The sequence below is a fragment of the Ranitomeya imitator genome, chromosome 1 (assembly GCF_032444005.1).
Source record: "Ranitomeya imitator isolate aRanImi1 chromosome 1, aRanImi1.pri, whole genome shotgun sequence".
Lineage (NCBI taxonomy): Eukaryota > Metazoa > Chordata > Amphibia > Anura > Dendrobatidae > Ranitomeya > Ranitomeya imitator.
Window position 1 is genome coordinate 725,662,333 of NC_091282.1, and position 24,956 is coordinate 725,687,288.

The window sequence follows — 24,956 nt, forward strand, 5'->3', positions numbered from 1 at the left end:
GACACCTGGCCATATAAATGAAATGCCCAGCTAAAAAAAAAAGGGCTCCACACCCCTGTTCATACAAAATATAAGAAACTGCAGCAAACCCCCAAAAAATGAGCCAGATCATAAGTTGGTATACATTCAACATATAAGAGCATGTTCACATTGTGACCATTTAACAAACAAAACCTAAGGTATTTCATTTATATAGCTTTGTCTGGTACAAGGTGAGGTTTTAATACGAGAGGATAGGACTCTCCTAATTGGGGTACACCATGTCAAGGTGGGATGGCTTTTATGGTTTGTTTTTTTATCCAAAGCAGTGATTAGGGTACCGTCACACACTGCCATTTCGATCGCTACGACGGTACGATTCGTGACGTTCCAGCGATATCGTTACGATATCGCTGTGTCTGACACGCAGCAGCGATCAGGGATCCTGCTGAGAATCGTACGTCGTAGCAGATCGTTTAGAACTTTCTTTTGTCGCTGGATCTCACCCTGGCATCACTAGATCGGTGTGTGTGACACCGATCTAGCGATCTAGCGATGCGATCTAGCGATGCGTTCGCTTGTAACCAGGGTAAACATCGGGTTACTAAGCGCAAGACCGCGCTTAGTAACCCGATGTTTACCCTGGTTACAAGCGTAAAACTAAAAACAAACAGCACATACTTACATTCTGGTGTCCGTCAGGTCCCTTGCCGTCTGCTTCCTGCACTCAGTGACTGCCGGCCGTAAAGTGAAAGCAGAGCACAGCGGTGACGTGCTTTCACTTTCACTTTACGGCTGGCAGTCAGTGAGTGCGGGAAGCAGACGGCAAGGGACCTGACGGACACCAGAATGTAAGTATGTGCTGTTTTTTTTTTTACGCTGGTAACCAGGGTAAACATCGGGTTACTAAGCGCGGTCCTGCGCTTAGTAACCCGATGTTTACCCTGGTTACCCGGGTACCTCGGCATCGTTGGTCGCTGGAGAGCTGTCTGTGTGACAGCTCCCCAGCGACCACACTACGATTTACCTACGATCACGGCCAGGTCATATCGCTGGTCGTGATCGTAGGTAAATCGTATAGTGTGACGGTACCCTTAAGTTGCCTATGTCATTTATCTGCACTATTACTATTTGCTTATTCACAGCAGGATATTTGCTCATTTGTTGCTACCTTAGGTTTTATCTGTTAAATGGCCACAGCGTGAACATGCTCTTATACGTTGCATGCATACCAACTTATGCTCCGGCTCATTTCTTTGGTTTTGCAAATTCTGATCAGAGTGTGATTTGCATAATTGGCCCGATTCTCTCGGATGAAAGAATATATACGCTCGTGTGACCCCCAGCCTAAAAGAACGAAGTATATACTTGTTAAACATATGCCAAAAATACAGTGTCAATAAAAAATACTGCAATACAGTTGGGTGTTCTTATTCCTGCGTTTACATTGAGATTGCATTCACTTATCCTTATGGTGCAGAGAATAACTGAGAACCACAGCTGCCTGATTTCTTCTTTTCTACAGGCACTGACTGTCTATTTTACCAGTAATCACATCAGTTTAATCAATTCACTGTGGTCACATGAGGGCAGTTGTGTTTCGATTTTTTTTTTTTTTTTTTTTAAATTTCTTGGCATCTACAGGGATGGAAAACAATGAGGGCTTTAGGACCTGACAGAGGATGACAGTACAGGGAGGTGTAGATGCATCTATAAGCCTGCAAGAGTTCCCAAGCAGCAGCATCAGTCTTGCTGAGGCAGAGAGGTACACTGACACACAGCACTGAGGATATATTCTACTACAAAGGGTGGGACAGTCACAAATGGTAAGGATTTCCCTGGGGACTCCCTGCAAGAAGCATCTGCAGAGATGGGCTTCCCTTTCTCCATCCTCATCATCCAGATGTCACTTTGGGCTCTCTTGCTTGGTAAGAAAACTATTTGCCTATGCAGTATTTTGTTTAGATGCATAAGAACTGAATTCACCAGGAGGAGAAAGTTGTTGCAAACATGGGGCTCTGTAGCCCCATAAACTAGTTGCTCCTAGGTTGCCCCTAGGTCAGGCCACTTGCCCAGGTAGTTGCACTTGGATTGATGCAGACTCCTGTTGCTTGTAACTAGAAGCAGTGAAGACTCAGCAGAAATGTGCAGTGAACATTAATGATGCTACCCAATGTGGGATGAGATGGTCCATAGTCACCTGCATTAGTCTCCTATGTATCCCCATAGCTGCAAAATCCTATAAAGTATGATGATATAGAATGAACGCATATTGCGGTGCGCTATAAAATGATCATTTTCATATAAAAGCGAACAGAGGAACATTGACAGAAGTTAGGTACAATGCACATACTACTGCCATTCATAAATCTGGTTAATGAAGCGGGCGGTATTTAATGCTTTCATCATGTGTTTGGTTGCAGTTGTCGGTTGGATTGCTGTGCTGTATTATTATGATTATTGCTTCCTTCAAGGCTAATCAAAAGATTAGGCAAGAAATCTATAATGTACTTACAGTGGAAATAGTGAAAACACCAAATGATGATCCTGCCATGCCCATTGTAATGCCATCAACTTGGGCAACATCTGAGCATTTGTATAAGAGCCACAACATAATGTATAGTTGATAGATTATGGTCACTGTGCAAAAAAATAAAAAACGTGTATATATATATATATTGAATAAAAAATATACTATATATACACCTTACATTATATATAATGTTTATTATGTATTTAGATATACATTATATTTTATTTTTTCTGTATATATATATATATATATTACATAAAAATATACATGTGTATATATATATATATATATATATATATATATAAACATAGGTGGAAATATATATAATTTATAGATAGATAGAAAGATAGACAGATAGATAGATACATATGTATAAAGATAGATAGATAGATAGATAGATAGATAGATAGATAGATAGATAGATAGATAGATATGGGATAGATAGATAGATAGATAGATAGATAGATAGATAGATAGATAGATAGATAGATAGATATGTATAAAGATAGATAGATAGATAGATAGATAGATAGATAGATAGATAGATAGATAGATAGATAGATAATAGGTAGATAGATAGATATGTATAAAGATAGATAGATAGATAGATAGATAGATAATAGATAGATAGATAGATAGATAGATAGATAGATAGATAGATAGATAATAGATAGATAGATAGATAGATAAGATAGATAGATAGATAGATATGTATAAAGATAGATAGATAGATAGATAGATAAGATAGATAGATAGATATGTATAAAGATAGATAGATAGATAGATAGATATGGGATAGATAGATAGATAGATAGATAGATAGATAGATAGATAGATAGATAGATAGATAGATAATAGATAGATAGATAGATATGTATAAAGATAGATAGATAGATAGATAATAGATAGATAGATAGATAGATAGATAGATAGATAGATAGATAGATAGATAGATAGATATGTATAAAGATAGATAGATAACATATCAGATTATTTCAGTGGGGCTCATTGCACATTGGCTCATGAAGGAAGCAGAATATCCAAATGTGTATAAATCATAGGAAGCTTTCATGCAAAATTTTTAGCCATTTGCAACGTAATCAATATTTATACTGCTACCTGTAATACGAAAAGGGGGGGATATAAATGAATATCAACTTTATATGACCATTAAGTGGATTTCCAGTATTAATTCTGCATCCATGTGCTTTTCCTTTACCATCATACAAACTAATGTCGGCTTGTGTTTTCATTGGATTCTGTATTTGCTGTTCGCTAAAATGTGAAAGACTGAGTTTAAATTGAACACAGCAGCTGCAGTACCTCTTCTGAGCACCTAGTGAAGCTATATATTCCTTCTGATCCTCTGTAGGGCAGGCAGAATATCTTCATGGTGGATATAGAATTTGGCCGAATAGATCAATATCATAAACGGCTCTTGTGTTATCCTGTCCTTAGAAGACGCATGTGTGAACACGAGCTAAGATTTGTCTTTATTTATTTCCATAGATGAGCAGGCCCAATATTGTAGATTTTAGGACCACATACTGTTAATGGGGTGGGACCCCTTTTTCATTATTGCATAGGGTCAGGATTGCAAACTGATGAGGGACATATACAGAGATCTGTGTACATACTGCGTCTCACTGGATGTTCTTCCAACCATTGATTCCCCTGTGATTTATTTTTTCCTTATGAGAATGATCTAAATGGCCAATTTTCTACAAACACAAGACTAGGGCGACATTTAGTAAAGCCTTTGTAGAATGCAATGCATAATTTGTCCACTTGCAAATCTCTTGCTTCCCTGACAGCAGTACCCCCTGTAGCGCCTGGATTATGGACTCCTCTATGATCGCTTTATAAATGATCACTTGTAATTAAATTATCAAAATGCAAATTATTCGGATTCACTGAAAATCCTGCACCTTGCAAAGTGACTTATCTACCCAATACATGATACATACGTAAGTCTTAGAAGCTGCGGAGCAAACAGATTATCCAATCCCTACTGAGAGGTCCGATCCGTAACCTCTACCCCCGGTGACAATATAATGGCTTCAAAACTTGCATCATTTACCTAGAACTGTAAAAAATTGCAATAGACATTTGTTAGAATTTTACACCAACAACTAAACAATGGGGATCCAAGGTTCCAAAGTGAATTCTTTTACAGGAACCCTCACCCGTCATGGTTTCTACCTGTGTCCACTCCATTGTTACACCTCTGATCTCATATTCTCCAGTGTCTCATACGGGGGGACGGACATATCATTAATGCCAGCTGTGCAGCCACACAGAGGTCCAAGAAGTAAGGGGACCACTACTTCCTTGAAATCCAGTGGAACTGTGCATTATGAGGAGCTATTGGACTGTAAAGGACCCATATAGTGTTCTTGCACGTATTCTGTCTCCACCAGTGCTCAAACCTATATGACCTCACAACCATATTATTGATGTCATATATCTAATTTTCCATGGCCAAGAATGCAGACAATCTCAGCTTGTACATTTGTGTTATATACTTTTATAAAAAGAACCCGTCATCATTCATCTTGCAAAACCAAAGTTTAGTTAGTGGGCACAACCACGACTTTTAGGCTACATTCCCACGATGAGCTTTTGGCATATTTACACTGTAGAACCACGTTCACACTTTCAGTATTTGGTCAGTATTTTACATCAGTATCTGTAAGCCAAAACCAGGAGTGGGTGATAAATACAGAAGTGGTGCATATGTTTCTATTATACTTTTCCTCTATTTGTTCCACTCCTGGTTTTGGCTTACTACACATACTGATGGAAAATACTGACCAAATACTGCTAGTGTGAATGTGGCCTCAGCAGCATCTTACAGTTCCAGCACTACGCTTTTTTATAACCCCTTCCTGACTTTTTTGCCAAATTCCCGTTTTTTTCACAAATAAGTGCAAGTCATATCAAAGAAATTTTACTAATATAATAAAGTACAATATGTCACACGAGAAAACAATCTCAGAATCAGGGGGCTCCATTGAAGCATTCCAGAGTTATTACCTCATAAAGTGACAGTGGTCAGAATTGTAAAAGGTGAAAGCAAGTTTTGGGGTGAAGGGGTTAAAGCAGAGTAAACTGACCTGGGATACGTGTTTCACATCCGTAACGTGTCAATTTCTCTTGCGGGTGCGCTGAGTTTTCTGTGCGGAATTTCCCCATTGACTTGCATTAGGTGTGGAAATTCCGCAAGTAAAAAACCACATACGTGACGGAAACTCATCAAAAACGTATGTAATCTGCATGTATGTCAATAAAGTTTTGTCAAAACCAAATATCAGGATCAGGAAGTATCAAAAACAAAGCAGCTTTATTTATAGCATGACACACCAAAAAGAGACAAAACAATCCGCGATAACAACAAATGCAAAAAAGTGCGCAATAAAGTAACCTAATTCATAGAATAGGTGCAGAAAATCTGCAACATCAAAGGGTCTACAAAAAATCATTATGGGAATGTAGTCTTAGAAAGGGCTTAACTAGCACTACAACTCCCATAATGCTTAAAGGGACACTGTCACCTGAATTTGGAGGGAACAATCTTCAGCCATGGAGGCGGGGTTTTGGGGTTTTTTATTCACCCTTTCCTTACCCGCTGGCTGCATGCTGGCTGCAATATTGGATTGAAGTTCATTCTCTGTCCTCCGTAGTACATGCCTGCACAAGGCAATGCCTTGCGCAGGCGTGTACTATGGAGGACAGAGAATGAACTTCAATCCAATATTGCAGCCAGCATGCAGCCAGCGGGTAAGGAAAGGGTGAATCAAAAACCCCAAAACCCCGCCTCCATGGCTGAAGATTGTTCCCTCCAAATCCAGGTGACAGTGTCCCTTTAAGAAAGTTAAAGATATCCCTCTATATTTGACTTTAAAGAAATTCTCTATATTTGACTTTTTTTGGACCATGTAGAAAATATATGTCGTTCTGTCTCTATTTACATATTTTATATGTATTATCTACTTTTATTTCCTTTTAAATATTTCTTGGAAATTAAAAAATGTTGACTATTATTTTGTGCCATGTAGATAAGTGATAAAGAATGTTTAACTCTTAGTATTGCTGTCAGTACATAATGGTAAGGTGATGTACAGAAAAGAAGAATCGTACTTTAAAATAATACAATGTTTAAGCTGCAGTAACAATTACTAATTCCTGCTGCCATGTTGTCTTTTTTCCTTTCTATTCAATTTTAGAATCTTTTGTTGAACCCATGCTTATATATTAAAAAATGGCATAAACTGTATTTAAAGGGGACCTGATTCAAGCAAATACAACTCTGTGTCTGTGTATAAGAAAACTTACGTGGAAAACTTTCAGTCTAAGGCCGGCCTCACACTAGCGTGTTTTACGGACGTAAGAGAGGTGCTGAAAATACGGATTGCATACGGTACAATGTTTCTCTATGCCCCAGCTCCTATCAGCCGTATTTTACTGATCCGTATTATACGGTGTTCTACGGCCGTAGAAAAACGCAGCATGCTGCGTTTGTCACCGTATTGCGCAAAAAATACGCCAATGAAAGTCTATGGGGGCCAGAAAAATACGGATTACACACGGACCAACAGTTTGACTTGCGAGAAATACGCAGCGGTGTTCTATAGAAAAGCCGGCAATTCAGTGCGGTGTACAGTAAAATCACACTGACAGGTTAGAATAGAATAGCTAAGATAAATGTCTACACATAGTATAGAGGGATATATATATATATATATATATATATATATGTCAGTGAGACACATATATGTATATATATTAATATTTCATACAGCGCTAGATAGCTTAAAAGCCGGTAATTCAATTGCCGGCTTTTGCTATCTCCTTCCCAAACCCGACATAATATGAGACATGGTTTACATACTGTAAACCATCTCATATCCCTTTTTTTGCATATTCCACACTACTAATGTTAGTAGTGTGTATGTGCAAAATTTGGGCGCTCTAGCTATTAAATTAACAGGTTAAATCGTAGAAAAAATTGGCGTGGGCTCCCGCACAATTTTCTCCACCAGAATGGTAAAGCCAGTGACTGAGGGCAGATATTAATAGCCTGGAGAGGGACCATGGTTATTGGCCCCCCCTGGCTAAAAACATCTGCCCCCAGCCACCCCATAAAAGGCACATCTGGAAGATGTGCCTATTCTGGCACTTGGCCACTCTCTTCCCACTCCCCTGTAATGAAGGGTTAATGTCACCTTTCTATTGTAAGGTGACATTAAGCCAGATTAATAATGGAGAGGCGTCAATTATGACACCTCTCCATTATTAATCCAATAGTATGAAATGGTTAAAACACACACACACATTATTACAAAGTATTTTAATGAAATAAATACACAGGTTTTTGTAATATTTTATTATACTGGTAATCCACCTGAAGACCCTCGTTCTGTAAAAAAAAGGCAAAATAAAAAAACAATATCCCATACCTTCCGTTGTTCTGTCACATCCCACGATGTAAATCCATCTGAAGGGGTTAACTAATTTTACAAGCAGAAGCTCTGCTAATGCAGCTGTGCTCCTGCCTGTAAAACCCCGGGGAATGAATGGAATGTAGGTCAATGACCTGTAGTTACCTTCAGTTGCGGTGATGCGCCCTCTGCTGGATGTCCTCATATGAACTCGAGCCTGGGAAAATATTCTGAAAAGTTCCCAGGCTCGAGTTCATATGAGGACATCCAGCAGAGGGCGCATCACCGCGACTGAAGGTAACTACAGGTCACGCTGAGTGTGAGGCCAGCCTAAGGGTTTGTGGATGTGGTGTCTTATAGACGCCATCGTGCCTGCCGAGTTTTTCCTGCAAAAGATGCTTCAGTTAAAGTGGACCATTCAGCAATTTTTTTTATATTGAGCTGCATACACAAAGCAATTGTGGCTGCAGAGCGGAATATAAAGAATATAAATATTTTTATTTATTTTTTTATTTCATGTCTCCGTTTTCTAGATATTTTAGCCATCAAAGTATTTGGCACCTAATAAGTTAACTTTAGTTAACTCCAAGTGGGTGTTATCACTTCACTGGGGGGGAGGTGCACTTCTCTCTGTATCCGATAATAACCAATAAGCCTTAACTAAAGAGTTAACTCATTAGGTGCCAATACTTTGATGCCTAATATATCCACAACGGAGAGGCAAAATAAAAAAAAGATTTATTTACTTTATCTGCAATTACTATTATATTGTTTGTTCAGCTAAACTCAGCAGTGTTTTTCCTGATGCCTTTTTATTTTTTTGCATATATTAGTAGCGGAAGCCGCCAGAAGAATGGTTGAGTCACTTCTTTCTTCTTTGCAGCTACAACCCCTGGCAAAAATTATGTAATCCTTGGTCTTGGAAGATGTTCATTCAGTTGCCTAATTTTGTACAAAAAAAGCAGATCACAGACATGGCACAAAACTAAAGTCATTTCAAATATCAACTTTCTGGCTTTAAGAAACACTAAAAGAAATCAAGAACAAAAATGTGGTAGTCAGTAATGGTTACTTTTCTTAACCAAGTATAGGGGAAAAATTATGGAATCACTTAATTCTGAGGAAAAAATTATGGAATCACCCTGTAAATTTTCATACCCAAAACTAACACCTGCATCAAATTAGATCTGCTCGTTAGTCTGCATCTAAAAAGGAGTGATCACACTTTGGAGAGCTGTTGCACCAAGTGGACTGACATGAATCATGGATCCAACAGGAGAGATGTCTATTGAAACAAAAGAGAGGATTATCAAACTCTTAAAAGAGGGTAAATCATCATGCAATGTTGCAAAAGATGTCGGTTGCTCACAGTCATCTGTGTCTAAAATCTGGAACAAATACAAACAACATGGGAAGTTTGTTAAAGGCAAACATACTGGTAGACCAAGGAAGACATCAAAGCGTCAAGACCGGAAACTTAAAGCAATATGTCTCCAAAACAGGAAATGCACAGCAAAAGAAATGAGCGAATGGGTGGAAACTGGAGTCAACATCTGTGACCGAACTGTAAGAAACCGCCTAAAGGAAATGTGATTTACATATGGAAAAGCTAAAATGAAAGTCATCATTAACACCTAACAGAAAAAAACAAGGTTACAATGGGCTAAGGAAATGCAATTGTGGATGACTGGATGAAAGCCATATTCAGTGATGAATCACGAATCTGCATTGGGCAAGGTGATGATGCTGGAACCTTTGTTTGGTGCCGTTCCAATGAGATTTATAAAGATGACTGCCTGAAGAGAACATGCAAATTTCCACAGTCATTGATGATATGGGGCTGCGTGTCAGGTAAAGGCACTGGGGAGATGGCTGTCATTACATCTTCAATAAAAGCACAAGTTTATGTTGATATTTTGGACACTTTTCTTATCCCATCAATTGAAAGGATGTTTGGGGATAATGAAATCATTTTTCAAGATAGAGCAAAAATTGTGAAAACATTCCTTGAAAAAAGACACATAAGGTCAATGTCATGGCCTGCAAATAGTCCGGATCTCAATCCAATTGAAAATCTTTGGTGGAAGTTGAAGAAAATGGTCCATGACAAGGCTCCAACCTGCAAAGCTGATCTGGCAACAGCAATCAGAGAAAGTTGGAGCCAGATTGATGAAGAGTATTGTTTGACACTCGTTAAGTCCATGCCTTAGAGACTGCAAGCTGTTATAAAAACCAGAGATGGTGCAACAAAACACTATTGATGTGTTGGAGTGTTTTTTTGTTAGTTTGTTTTTCATGATTCCATAATTTTTTCCTCCTCAGAATTGAGTGATTCCATAATTTTTCCCATATGCTTGGTTAAAAAAGTAACCATTACTGACTACCACATTTTTTGTTCTTGATTTCTTTTAGTGTTTCTTAAAGGGAAGGTACCGCGTTTGTAGGTCATTAATAAATCACTGTAATGTAGCATAACATGCTGCTATAAGCAAGTTTGAAATGCATGTGAAACAGATTTCATGTGTTATATGAGTTTAAAGAATGCACTGGGAGCTGACATCTTGGTTTTGCAGCAGTAGCAGGGCCCTATCAGTGTCAGATTACGGCACCCCATGGACATAGGAGATAATAGACCGGCGCGGACCCTATCTGTAACATTGCAGCAGCATTAGCAGTGAGCTGGGCACGCCTCTGTGGGCTGCACAACTCACTGCTGTAGGTGTGACTAGCTGCCATTTTATTATAGCCCTGTGCTCTCTATCACAGGACAGAAGAAGCCTTCAATGCTCCTCTGTACTCCAAGCAGGCACGTCCTCTGCTCCTCACAAGCTGCCCTGTGTGCTTCTGCTGTGTCTCCCCCTCCCACACAGTCCCTGTGATCTCAGGTAAGCTGCACTCACAGCCTGCAGAGAGGAAGGTGACACCTGGAGAGAGAGAGCAGGGCAGCTGACAGGACAGGGATTAAGGTGGGGGAAGGGGGATGGCAAGAATGTTATTCACAAAAAATGCTGCTGAGCCCACTGTGTTCTGCTCCTCTGTAAACAAGCTGTGCCTCTGATGCAGTAACTGCTGGTGATAGCAGGTCACAGGGCAGTCACACAAAATGGTGCTGCCCTGTGATGCTGCTCTTCATTCTTACTGTTGGGGCAGTAACTGCTGACATCACCATTTCCCTCCCCGTTTGGGTGGTCTAATATCCCTGGGGCAGAGCTGCTAAATCTTACTATAGCTGCTTGAGGTCTAAAACGGAAAATGCTCCCCCTAGTGGTAAATATGTATATTTGTAGAAAAATATATAATATTTTTCATATAGAAATGTTTGCAAACATTGCATTAATACATTTTAATTACTATTTTAAGCTTAATTTCACAAAAAAACAAAATGCAAGAAAACTGGTGGCACCTTCCCTTTAAAGCCAGAAAGTTGCCATTAGAAATGACTTTAGTTTTGTGCCATGTCTGTGATCTGCTTTTTTTCTACAAAATTAAACAACCGAATGAACTTCCTCCAAGGCCGGTGATTCCATAATTTTTGCCAAGGGTTGTATAGTATCCTGATGCTGGTAAAAGGAGTGCATAAAGATGGAACATGTGCACAGCAAGTTGTTTTTACATTCCACACTTTTTAGACTAGTTATACAAAGTTATATAGTCCACGGGTGCCTTTTAACCCCTTACCGGCATCGGACGTACTATACCGTCCGATGCCGGCTCCCCTGCTTTGATGCAGGGCTCCGCGGTGAGCCCGCACCAAAGCCGGGACATGTCAGCTGTTTTGAACAGCTGACATGTGCCCGTAATAGGCGCGGGCAGAATCGCGATCTGCCCGCACCTATTAACTAGTTAAATGCCGCTGTCAAACGCAGACAGCGGCATTTAACTACCGCTTCCGGCCGGGCGGCCGGAAATGACGTCATCGCCGACCCCCGTCACATGTCCGGGGGTCGGCGATGCGTCTCCATTGTAGCCATAGAGGTCCTTGAGACCTCTATGGTTACTGATTGCCCGTCGCTGTGAGCGCCACCCTGTGGTCGGCGCTCACAGCACACGTGCAATTCTGCTACATAGCAGCGATCAGCAGATCGCTGCTATGTAGCAGAGCCGATCGGCTTGTGCCTGCTTCTAGCCTCTCATGGAGGCTATTGAAGCATGGCAAAAGTTAAAAAAAAAAGTTTAAAAAAATGTGAAAAAAATAAAAAAAACATAAAAGTTTAAATCACCCCCCTTTCGCCCCAATCAAAATAAATCAATAAAAAAAATATCAAATCTACGCATATTTGGTATCGCCGCGCTCAGAATTGCCCGATCTATCAAATAAAAAAAAGTATTAACCTGATCGCTAAACAGCGTAGCGGGAAAAAAACTCGAAACGCCAGAATTACGTTTTTTTGGTCGCCGCGACATTGCATTAAAATGCAATAACGGGCGATCAAAAGAACGTATCTGCACCGAAATGCTATCATTAAAAACGTCATCTCGGCACGCAAAAAATAAGCCCTCAACCGACCCCAGATCACGAAAAATGGAGACGCTACGAGTATCGGAAAATGGCGCAATTTTTTTTTTTTTTTTTTTAGCAAAGTTTGGAATTTTTTTTCACCACTTAGATATAAAATAACCTAGTCATGTTTGGTGTCTATGAACTCGTAATGACCTGGAGAATCATAATGGCAGGTCATTTTTAGCATTTAGTGAACCTAGCAAAAAAGCCAAACAAAAAACCAATGTGGGATTGCACTTTTTTTGCAATTTCACCGCACTTGGAATTTTTTTCCCGTTTTCTAGTACACGACATGTTAAAACCAATGATGTCGTTCAAAAGTACAACTCGTCCCGCAAAAAATAAGCCCTCACATGGCCAAATTGACGGAAAAATAAAAAAGTTATGGCTCTGGGAAGGAGGGGAGCGAAAAACGAACACGGAAAAACGAAAAATCCCCTGGTCATGAAGGGGTTAAAGCTCTTTTTTGACACATGCGACATATTGTTCAGTTGTGATGTAACCAAAGTACCATAATCAAACCGTGTTCAAACATTCAGTATTTGGTCAGTATTTTTCATCAGTATTTGTAAGCCAAAACCAAAAGTGGAGCAATCAGAGGAAAAGTATAATACAAACATATGCACCACTTCTGTATTTATCACCTACTCTTGGTTTTCTGTCTTACAAATACTGATGTAAAATACTGAACGTGTGAACGTGGCCTCAAAACGATAGTTTGTGGAAGTTTCTGATTGACAGATCCCCAGCTTGTATGGTTCTTGGAAAATGTATGTAAGGCCGGGGTCACACTTGCGAGTGTGATACGAGAAACTCGCGTGAGTCTCTCACATCAATACCCGTCACTGCCGTCGGCACTCTTGACTGGAGCGTGCAGCTGCATGTATTTCTATGCAGTTGAACGCTCCGATCCCTAGTGTCGGCGGCAGTGATGGGCTCTGCGAGACACAATATGACCCCAAATTGTCAATGCATCATTCTTCTAAAGGTATTCTTTTTATTCTTTCACTTACAAGCATCTGTTCCCTTTGAGGGGTTGAAAATCAAGAGATAGAAAAACTTAACAAACCTTTAAAAAATGTTTGCCTTGTAACTTTATAGGATCATTATAACATCACAATACAAAAATTATAATAATAATAAAAAAATGCATTGATATTGTTTAGCAAAGTATACAAAGTTCGGGAAAAGTTCAGTTTTTCACTCTTTTAGGCTGCCGTCACACTAGCAGTATTTGGTCAGTATTTTACATCAGTATTTGTAAGCCAAAACCAGGAGTGGAACAATTAGAGGAAAAGTATAATAGAAACATATGCACCACTTCTGCATTTATCACCCACTCCTGGTTTTGGCTTACAAATACTGATGTAAAATACTGACCAAATACTGCTAGTGTGACGGCAGCCTTAAAGTCGGATACCAAGTAAAAAAAAAATAGATGCTTTGAATGATGAAATTCCAGATGTCTGAAATTCAGATCCAACCTGCATATATTGTGCAAGATATTACAATGTTTGATGTTTTCAGAGTTCAGCTAAGGACAACTTACAGTTATGTTATAAAAATGCCTTCCCACAAAATCATGTAAATGTGCGTCAAACAATGCCTGAACTCAAAGGAGTTTTCTGAGATCAGTAGAAAACAGAAATACATTTGTTAGAAATTGCATTAAAGAAAAAAGTGCTCCCGGACCTTCCTTTATTTACTTTGGTACAGCACTAGCGTCTTGTCTTGCCATGGCATGGGAAGTCATTTCTGCACCAAGGTAAATTATACTACCAAGGAGCACTGGACTAGTGATGGCAGAGTAGCAGCAGGTGAGTATAGGGTCCATCATTTAGTCACTTTTTGCAGATCTCTGGACCCCCTCCCCCCCCCCCCCCCAAAAAAAAAAAAATGTTTGCATTTTTATGAAAGCGATTCTTCAGGCTCAGACACTTTGCCCTATGATCATACTGAGAGCGTGGTGGTGATGATGGCCTATGATTGAACCCCCTTAGATGTGACCACAGCATCTTTGTGGCTTGTGGCTCAATAGCTTAAGCTCCTGTCTGTATTAAGATTGGGGGTTCAAATACTGGGGAGACTCACAGAAAAAAAAGACATTTTAGCTATGTGGTTAGTATAGAGAGCTTGCACATAACTTATTCCTTCCAAAGGCCATACAAAAAGGACCAGGAGGCACTCATTATGGATGGAAGAAAGGCGATTAAGACAGATAATAGAAAAGGGTTCTTTACAGTTAGAGCAGTCGGTCTGTGGAATGCCCTATCACAAGAGGTAGTAATAGCCGACACAATAACAGCTTTTATACAAGGGCCGGATGATTTCCTCAGTACATATAACATTGTGGGTTAAAGCTTTCCGTCCTGAGGTATCTCAGCTGTTCTGATTTCTCCACTCCTCTCTGATATAAATTCTCACATCTTAGCTTGTGTAATTGCCAGTGATAGCTTGCTATATCTTGGAATTGGTTTGGAGCTGTGATCCGTGGAAAGTGAAGTCATTCAGGAGTCATGTTCGCAGATTGCTGTTTGGAAGTTTGCCTGGTGCCTTCCTTTTCCTTATATCACTTTTGGTTCACGCATGTGCACACATTGAATTTTTGCTGTATTTTTTTCCACATTTTTGCTGCGAAAGAATGCAATGTTTTACAATCCCAGCAAAGTATTTGCACATGCTGCTTATTTTTTTTCCTTCCAGATTTGAGCAGTTTCATATCTGCAGCGTTTTGTGTAGTGTTTTTCACCCATCCAACTGAATAGGGACAAAAACATTAAAAACTCATATTAAAAAAACTCATATTTTTATGCAACACTCCAGTATTTGCCTTAAATTTTTCTGCTGCAAGTACAGAATGTGTGTACATAACCTAAAGATAAAAAAAAACAGTGGGGGAATTGCTTTTTGTTCTATTCCCCTCAAAATAAAATACATTTTTATTTTTATATACCCACAAATGCATTTATTAAAAAAAAATGACCAAACCTGCTACAATCAAACCCACATTCACATGAACCACATCAATGACAAAAGTAAAAAAGCTGTGACTTTTCTACTACATTATTTGTTTTCTATAAAATATGCCAATATTGCACAAAGGTGGTAATAAAATCCACATTTAACACTGCAGTAATAATATCAGCCCTAGAATAAGGGTAACTTAATTTATGCTTCGTGATGAATGACATAAAAATAAAATATGAAAACACTGGTGATATTTTTAATTTTTTTCCCACTTCACTCCTTCAAAAAAAGTTAATTATTAAGGTATGCATACCCAAAATGGACCCATTGAAAACTACGCAAAAATAAAGCCTTCATACAACTATGTCAATATGATATATGGAAAAATAATTTTGTTATGGCTCTTTGCCACAGAAAAATCAAAGAAATTCTTGTGGACCTTAATGCCAGGATAGGTTTGGTTCTTGGGGGGTTAATGGCTTGCTAATTGATTTATTAGCATTGCGGAATACTAAGGCCGGGATCACACATGCGAGAAACACGTCTGGCGCTGGCACTCCAGAGCGGAGCGTGCGGCTCCATGTATTGCTATGCGGCCACACGCTCCACTCTGGAGTGCCGGCACCAGAGCTTGGATTTCACATGCGAGACACGGACGTGTTTCTCGCATGTGTGATCCCGGCCTAACAGCAGGGTCACTGCATCACAAGGAACAGTCATTAATCAAAATAATTCATATTAGCAATAGGAAACCTATAGAACATCACGTACATGGCTTATATTAATATTCCCCCATCTTACATAGCCTGGGATAGTTCAATCATGGAGTTCTTTCGATTTCACTAATCATCATGTGCCAACTGACTACTGTAAGTATATACTCCACCAGGATAGATATATAGAGAGAAAGGGCACCACTCACACAACTCTTTAAAAGGAATCTGTCATTAGGTTTTTGCTACCCCATAATGTAGGGGCAGAGACCTAGGGGTTTAAAGGGGTTGTCCATTAGTATGATATTGATGTCCTATCCATACCAATCAACATCAGATCGGTGGCGGTCCTACACCAGCACCCATTCCGATCACTTGTTAGCAGCAAGATGTAAACGGACTGTATGGAGCCAAACACAACCCTCTGTACGCTGGAATGTGTTCGTCCCAGGACATTGCTGTTTAGCTCCTGTTCATATGAAAAGAAATGAATTGGAGATAAACTGCAGTACCCAGAGGTGGCCACTAAATGGTGTATGGGGCTATGGAGTTCTGCTCCCCATACTGTCTACATCTGGCTGTTTCTGGAGCTTGTGGTAACCGCTGATTGGTGAAGGTGCCTGCATCAGAGCACCACCGATCAGATATTAATGACCTATCCCGAAGATACTCTAGATCACCAATATCCTAGAGGTCGCAAACTGCTATAGGCAATGAGCTGACGGCAGCGCTGGAAGTGGGTGATTGACTGCAAGCTGCAGGTCACAATGTTATGTCAGTGGTAACGTACTGTGGTGTAACCATTCACTTCTAGGGGCTCCATTAGTGAGTCTGTAGTTTTTTCCCCCTAAAATTTCTGCTTGAGAACGGCTTACTTTGCCTAATTTTGATGAATGTTAAGGATTTGCCCTTCTTAACACCAGCCTGCTCAGCATTCAGCGCATACCTGGCATTATTACCACGTTTTCTCTATCGTCTTGATTTTTGCAGTTGCTGTATTGCTGCTGTTATTCCAACTTACGTGTGGAAAATGGTTCTTCAATTTAAAGCATTGCAGAATTGTAAGTAGATGCTCACAATGCTGTGCAATAAAAAATCAATTACTAAGAAGGAAAATAAACTGCGTAAAAGCAGCAACATCATCAGCCCATTACTCCAAGGAGAGCCAATGGCTGGGCGTTAGTCTGTGTCTCAACAATCGATAATTTTCTATGCAAATCCCTTTTTTTTAGCTTGTAGTATTTTATATTATGTTGCTGTCACCTTTATCTTGTTGCCTTATGAATTGTAAAAATCCTTATATTGTTAAAGGGGGTGTCTGGGGACAATAAAACTCTGCCCAGGGAGCAGAAAATAACAAGCTCCCCTCCTGGCACTTACCCATGGATCCAGCACAAACCGCTCCCTAGTGCGAACGAGTCCGGAAGGGGTGATGTCACCATACCACACAGCTGTGGTTGACTGCAGTGGTCAGATTGCTTTCATCATAAAACGTCTGATGATGTGCATTCTGAACAAGTCACCTGATCATTATTTCACCACAAAAGGCAAACGGTACAGGAAGGGGATTCCAACTGATTCTATCTATCTATCTATCTATCTATCTATCTATCTATCTATCTATCATGATATAGTCTCTGGCAAAGCACTGGAGGGGAGATATGTGTCACTGAAGTTGTTAGCTTCAGTGATATGAACCTATAAAAATGCTCCAGCATACTAAGTGCTGAGAGGGGTTAATTGAGTTAAGAGTCAATTTTACTGAACAGCGGAAGAGTGGGTGGGAGCCTGTTCGCCATATATCCACCCATGGTGGAGTCCAGAAAGTAAATACACAGCCTTTTGGCTCCTTCAGTGTTGAGTATGCCTGGAGATGAGAGCTCTAGAGCTGTGTTTCATGATAAGGAAAGCTGCACCTTTTTATGTTTGTTTCCTGCCTGGGCAGATGCCCACAGCAACACGGATTGTGCCATATGTTATGTTTGGTTTTCCCGTTAGGCCAGAAAAGCCATTTTTATTTTGCACTGGTTTATGCAGTACATTTAATAAAAAACTGGAAGTTTTAAAGAGACAGCGTTCATGTGTCTACCTCTGTGTTAAGCCAAGTGAGCTGATCTATCTATCTATCTATCTATCTATCTATCTATCTATCTATCTATCTATCTATCTGTCTTTTTATCTATCATCTCTTTCATAACCTTATAATATACCAGTGCAGGAATTCTGCCTTTCGTTGGAGAGACGTCAGATCTTCCTCAGGGAGAATGAAGGCTATTGATGCTGGATTTCAGATGAGTCTTGGGAATTTCAGAGGAAGATGGGATCAAAGGAGGATTAGATTCTCCCTTTCACTGAGGTTCATGACTCACTTCTGGCAATCCATACTAATTAGGAGCAGGTATAGTCCAGGACATTATTTGTAGAGGACAATAGGAGACAACTGAGGAGGACAGTGCGATTGCTGCCGACTGGTGATGGAACAAGTGCAATCCTTTCTCATGCATGGAAGACATTTCCGTCATTTTACTTTGATGGAGTAAATATGTAAGAGAATGTGTAATGTAGGATTATTGTGCAGCTAGCTTTGTGAAATCAGCAACCTGAGCATCCCACTATTTTATGATGAAACGTTAGTCAATATTTCCAAAATACTTAAAAAGCACAAAGGAAGCGGGTAATATCTCCGTGGATAAGAAGAAAGAAATGAAGGTGTCCTAATGTCAACCAGCCTCTACGCTAAATACATGCTCACTAAAGTTCTGTGCTTTCTAGGAATATTCTATTTTTTAAAGGCTTACATCAATATTACAGGTGCATCCCACAAAAATAGAATATCATCAAAAAGTTAATTTATTTCATTTCTCCAATACAAAAAGTGGAACTCATATATTATATAGAGTCAATACAAACAGAGTGATCTATTTCATGTTTTTATTTCTGTTAATGTTGATGATTATGGCTTACAGCCAATGAAAACGCAAAAGTCATTATAGCAGCAAATTAGAATACTTTATAACACCAACTTGAAAAATGATTTTAAAATCCGAAATGTTGGTCTACTGAAGAGAGAAATTTAATTCTCCAGCAGGACTTGGCACCCGTCCACACTGCCAAAAGTACCAATACCTGGTTTAAAGGGAATCTGTCACCCCGAAAATCGCTGGTGAGGTAAGCCCAACGGCATCAGGAGCTTATCTACAGCATTCTGTAATGCTGTAGATAAGCCCCCGATGTTACCTGAAAGAGGAGAAAAAGACGTTAGATTATACTCACCCAGGGGCGGTCCGCTGCTGGTCCGGTCGGATGGGCGTCTCTGGTCCGCTGCGGTGCCTCCCATCTTCATTCCAAGACGTCCTCTTCTGATCTTCAGCCACGGCTCCGGCGCAGGCGTACTTTGTCTGCCCTGTTGAGGGCAGAGCAAAGTACTGCAGTGCGCAGGCGCCTGGCCTCTCTGACCTTTCCGGCGTCTGCGCACTGCATTACTTTGTTCTGCCCTCAACAGGGCAGACAAAGTACGCCTGCGCCGGAGCAGTGGCTGAAGATGAGAAGAGGACGTCTTGGAATGAAGATGGGAGGCGCTGCAGCGGACCAGAGACACCCATCCGACCAGACCAGCAGCGGGACCGCCCCTGGGTGAGTATAATCTAACGTCTTTTTCTCCTCTTTCAGGTAACATCGGGGCTTATCTACAGCATTACAGAATGCTGTAGATAAGCTCCTGATGCCGGTGGGCTTACCTCACCCGCGATTTTCGGGGTGACAGATTCCCTTTAAATACAACAGTATCACTGTGCTTAATTGGCCAGCAAACTCGCCTGACCTTAACCCCATGGAGAATCTATGGGGTATTGTAAAAAGGAAGATGAGAGACAACAGACCCCACAATGCAGACGAGCTGAATGCTGCTATCAAAGCAACCTGGGCTTCCATAGCACCTCAGCAGTGCCACAGGCTGATCGCCTCCATGCCATGCTGCATTGATGCAGTAATTGATGCAAAAGGAGCCCCAACCAAGTATTGAGCGCATTTACTGAATATACATTTCAGTAGCCCAACATTTTGGATGTTAAAATCATTTTTTTCAAGCTGGTGGTTCTAATTTACTGAGAAAATGACTTTTGGGTTTACATTGGCTGTAAGCCATAATCATCAACATTAACAGAAATAAACACTTGAAATAGATCACTCTGTTTGTAATGACTCTATATAATATGTGAGCTTCACTTTTTGTATTGAAGAACTGAAATAAATTAATTTTTTGATGATATTCTAATTTTGTGAGATGCACCTGTATATAAGTACGGTAGATAAAATAAATGAGTTTGATGGATATTAGAGACAGCTACCAGGACCTGTCAACAGTGTGGTTCCTTTTGTGCAGAAAAGGTAGACTGAAGAACACTAGGTATGAGTGGACTAGTGGAAGCTCAGGTTCTGCTACCTGAACAAACTTTAGTTCAAACTGCGGTTCAGGTATCAGAACTGTACCCGAACTTGAACCTGAACCCAAACTCCATTGAAATCAATGGGGACCCGAAGGTTGGAGCTGAATAATTTCTCTCTCGCTCCCTGTGACATCATGACACATAGAATGACATCACGGAAGGCATAGTGTTGTCGTGAGGCTCTAGTAATCACAAGAGGCGACCAGGATGACAGCATTTAATTTCTGTCTGAGGAAATTTGTAGGACACTGGTTCCACTGTCACAGAGTACTGACATGGTATGACAAGAGCAGGAGAAGGCGGGCACCACACAAAATATTATTAAGGGATCGACCACATGCATATAACAAGTTACTAGGGACAAAAAACGAAGAAAAAGATATGCACACCATGGGATCAACCACATATAATAAATTTTATTAACAAGTCACTGCAAACAGAGGCAATAAAAGAGACATACAATTAAAAACATTTAAAAGCTAGATGGACCAACCTAAATCCCCCAGGACACATAGATGAAAAAACGGACCAATATGGCAATGTATACAATATGCACAGTAGTATAAATGGCATCTAACCAGACAGCAAATTCAGACAAGGACAATAAAGATAAACAATACCCCGTGCTGCCAGCTGAGCAAGCCCATATGCCACAGATCCAAATGCGCCTGGCAATCCCTACAATCATACAGACATGAAAAAGGTACCAGCAATAAGTTAAATCATAGATAATATTAATAAACTGCATAACATGTCTGTATCCCTCCTTAGTGCTAATACCCTATACGATACATCACCAAATGTAAGGCCAGACCGTAACCACTTGAGAGCTGTTATCCCGGTGGTGAGAGTATAGGTATAATCCCTATAGGGGTGCCAAAACAGCGGACACACAAAAGCGTGTGTGTGCCACTAACCCGGCTGAGGTGTGTAGAGGGATTGCCAAAGGGGGATAAAGGCCCCACGCGTATCGACGCTGCTAGAGTGTCTTCATCAGGGGAAGGTTGATAACCTCTCCCTGATGAAGACGCTCTAGCAGTGTTGATACTTATTGCTGGTACCTTTTTCATGTCTGTATGATTGTAGGGATTGCCAGGCGCATTTGGATCTGTGGCATATGGGCTTGGTCAGCTGGCAGCACGGGGTATTGTTTATCTTTATTGTCATTGTCTGAATTTGCTGTCTGGTTAGATGCCATTTATACTACTGTGCATATTGTATACATTGCCATATTGGTCCGTTTTTTCATCTATGTGTCCTGGGGGATTTAGGTTGGTCCATCTAGCTTTTAAATGTTTTTAATTGTATGTCTCTTTTATTGCCTCTGTTTGCAGTGACTTGTTAATAAAATTTATTATATGTGGTTGATCCCATGGTGTGCATATCTTTTTCTTCGTTTTTTGTCTCTAGAGTACTGACATGGATACCGGACCACAGTCCTGTAAATACTTTTTGCTAAACTTTACAAGCAAACAATTACAAATCTTGTCATTCTTCCTTCTCTTCATCAGCTTTATACCCTTAGCCCCACACCCACACCTGTTTGGTGCAGTGCACCCTTTTTCCATTATTCCAAGTTAGTTTTTTAGCCTTGACAGATTGCTCTTTTATTCCTCCAATGTCATAATTTGATCCCTCTTCCCTAGATCCTAATTTCCTAACATGCTGCATTTATTAGAAAATTCTATCACTGAAATTGCAAAAACTTGTGTGAACTTTGGCCGTAAATATCAGCATTGTAGAAATATTGTCATCCCTTACATCAGTTCCTGTCCCTAAAGAAAATGTAATTTTCACGCATTGTATACTGCACATGTAAAACCTCATGTAAGATTTGTCAACCACTGAGGAAATTTTTTCTTCCTAAATACATGTAATTGGGTCTAACAATCATTTTTATAATTTTGTTGCACTGTCTATTGCTTGCTGTTGAAGGAGTTAACTGAGAATCCATCATTGAACTCTTTTATCAGTTGTTTTCTGAGATCCTTTCAGCTGATTTATGACCACAGACCATATCAAAGTTGAGTGTGCAGAGAAACATAAAGGCTGTAAAAGCAGGGTGGTGCAAAATTTGGATTGAAACCCAATTGCAAAAATTATTTTTAGCCAAAAATACATGCATTAAAGTAATAATAAATAAATAAAATTGTCATTAAAGGTAGACGGCCACTCTGTTAGGGCTGGCAGAAAGCACCGAGTAAATAGTGAGATGATATTTGGTGCGTTCACAGCCCGGGGTCCACCATTAAGGAGAGAACCTGCTGCTGGCAAATGGCGGCACTATATGGCAGTAGATGCGAACTCTGTTACGTCACAGAGTCACCTATAAAGAAAGCACTGTGTCCTGTTTAGCTCACAGGAGTACACAGCAACTGCCAAGTAGCAGTTTGTGGTCACGCAATCAAAGAGGCAATCATACAATCTCACTGGAGGAGCCGGTATTCTAGTGGCTTATTTCAGCCGGTGCCCTGAATACACACAGGAATTACCACATTGGCGCAAAACTCATGACATGAATTGATACTAGCGCATGGCCATGCGGTCATGCGAACCTTTTATAGCTGCAGCAAGTACAGGACCTTCCCAGAAGGAGCAATGGGAGGCTGCCACAGAAGTTGAGCACCTTCAGGACCTTCCTAGAGGACCAATGGGATTTGCTGCAGTATCTAAGCATGTGACCCTTGATCTCCAATGAGAGATCTTACCCTGGGCATGCTCAGAAGGGGAAAAGTAGGACTTAGTCCCAAAAACATCTGCTCGCCGCTGCCCAGTACTGGCTACAATGGCAGAATCTGGAAAGGCAGTAGTAACCCTTTGCACAGAGTTAGACTGAGCGAGACGCTGGGACCGACGTCTCCGCTGAGCAGGCTCCACTGTGGCAGGAGAAGAATGGGAGATGGCCTGAGATTCCCCCTGTGCAGAGGCGGGAACTCCACTCCCAACACACTTTAAAGGGAATCACTGAGTAGGATAAACCCTCCTAAGTCATCTATATGGGCATGTAGGTAGCAGGAAGCTGAATAAAATGATACCTTGATGTTTGCGATCTAATGTCCTTTCCCAGAGAAATCCACATTTTTCTTAATATGTAAATGAGCTGTTAAGATCTATGGGACGGATATAGATCTTCCTGAAAATCTGCCTTCAGAGCTTATTATAAATTAAAGGAGGCATTACCAGTGTGAGACCTGTACAGTCATGGCCAAAATTTTGAGACTGACACCAAAATTATATTTTCACATGATCTGCTGCCCTCTGGTTTTTATTAGTGTTTGTCTGATGTTTATATCACATACAGAAATATAATTGCAATCATATTATGAGTACCAATAGGTTATATTGACAGTTAGAATGAGTTAATGCAGCAAGTCAATATTTGCAGTGTTGACCCTTCTTCTTCAAGACCTCTGCAATTCTCCCTGGCATGCTCTCAATCAACTTCTGGACCAAATCCTGACTGATAGCAGTCCATTCTTGCATAATCAATGCTTGCATTTTGCCAGAATTTGTTGGTTTTTGTTTGTCCACCCGTCTCTTGATGATTGACCACAAGTTCTCAATGGGATTAAGATCTGGGGAGTTTCCAGGCCATGGACCCAAAATCTCTATGTTTTGTTCCATGAGCCATTTAGTTATCACCTTTGCTTTATGGCAAAGTGCTCCATCGTGCTGGAAAAGGCATTGTTGGGCGCCAAACTGCTCTTGGACGGTTGGGAGAAGTTGCTCTTGGAGGACATTCTGGTACCATTCTTTATTCATGGCTGTGTTTTTAGGCAAGACTGTGAGTGAGCCGATTCCCTTGGCTGAGAAGCAACCCCACACATGAATGGTTTCAGTATGCTTTACAGTTGGCATGAGACAAGACTGGTGGTAGTGCTCACCTCTTCTTCTCCGAATAAGCTGTTTTCCAGATGTCCCAAACAATCAAAAAGGGGATTCATCAGAGAAAATGACTTTGCCCCAGTCCTCAGGAATCCACTCCCTGTACCTTTTGCAGAATATCAGTCGGTCCATGATGTTTTTTCTGGAGAGAAGTGGCTTCTTTGCTGCCCCCCTTGAAACCAGACCTTGCTCAAAGAGTCTCCGCCTCACAGTGCGTGCAGAAGCACTCACACCAGCCTGCTGCCATTCCTGAGCAAGCTTGGCACTGCTGGTAGTCCGATCCCGCAGCTGAAACAGTTTTAAGATACGGTCCTGGCGCTTGCTGGTCTTTCTTGGGCGCCCTGGAGCCTTTTTGACAACAATGGAAGCTCTCTCCTTGAAGTTCTTGATGATGCGATAGATTGTTGACTGAGGTGCAATCTTTGTAGCTGCGATACTCTTCCCTGTTAGGCCATTTTTGTGCAGTGCAATGATGGCTGCACGTGTTTTTTT

At 40.6% G+C, this 24,956-nt stretch overlaps 1 protein-coding gene across 1 annotated transcript in view; it reads left to right on the forward strand.

Annotated features, from left to right (window-relative positions):
• The first annotated feature begins 1,731 nt into the window (after positions 1-1,731).
• LTK (leukocyte receptor tyrosine kinase) overlaps positions 1,732-24,956 on the forward strand; it is a 347,686-nt gene continuing 324,461 nt past the window's right edge. The window contains exon 1 of the mRNA XM_069732538.1: positions 1,732-1,907. Coding sequence (XP_069588639.1) covers positions 1,850-1,907 — 58 coding nt within the window. The 5' untranslated portion in view covers positions 1,732-1,849. The remainder of the gene's footprint in view (positions 1,908-24,956) is intronic.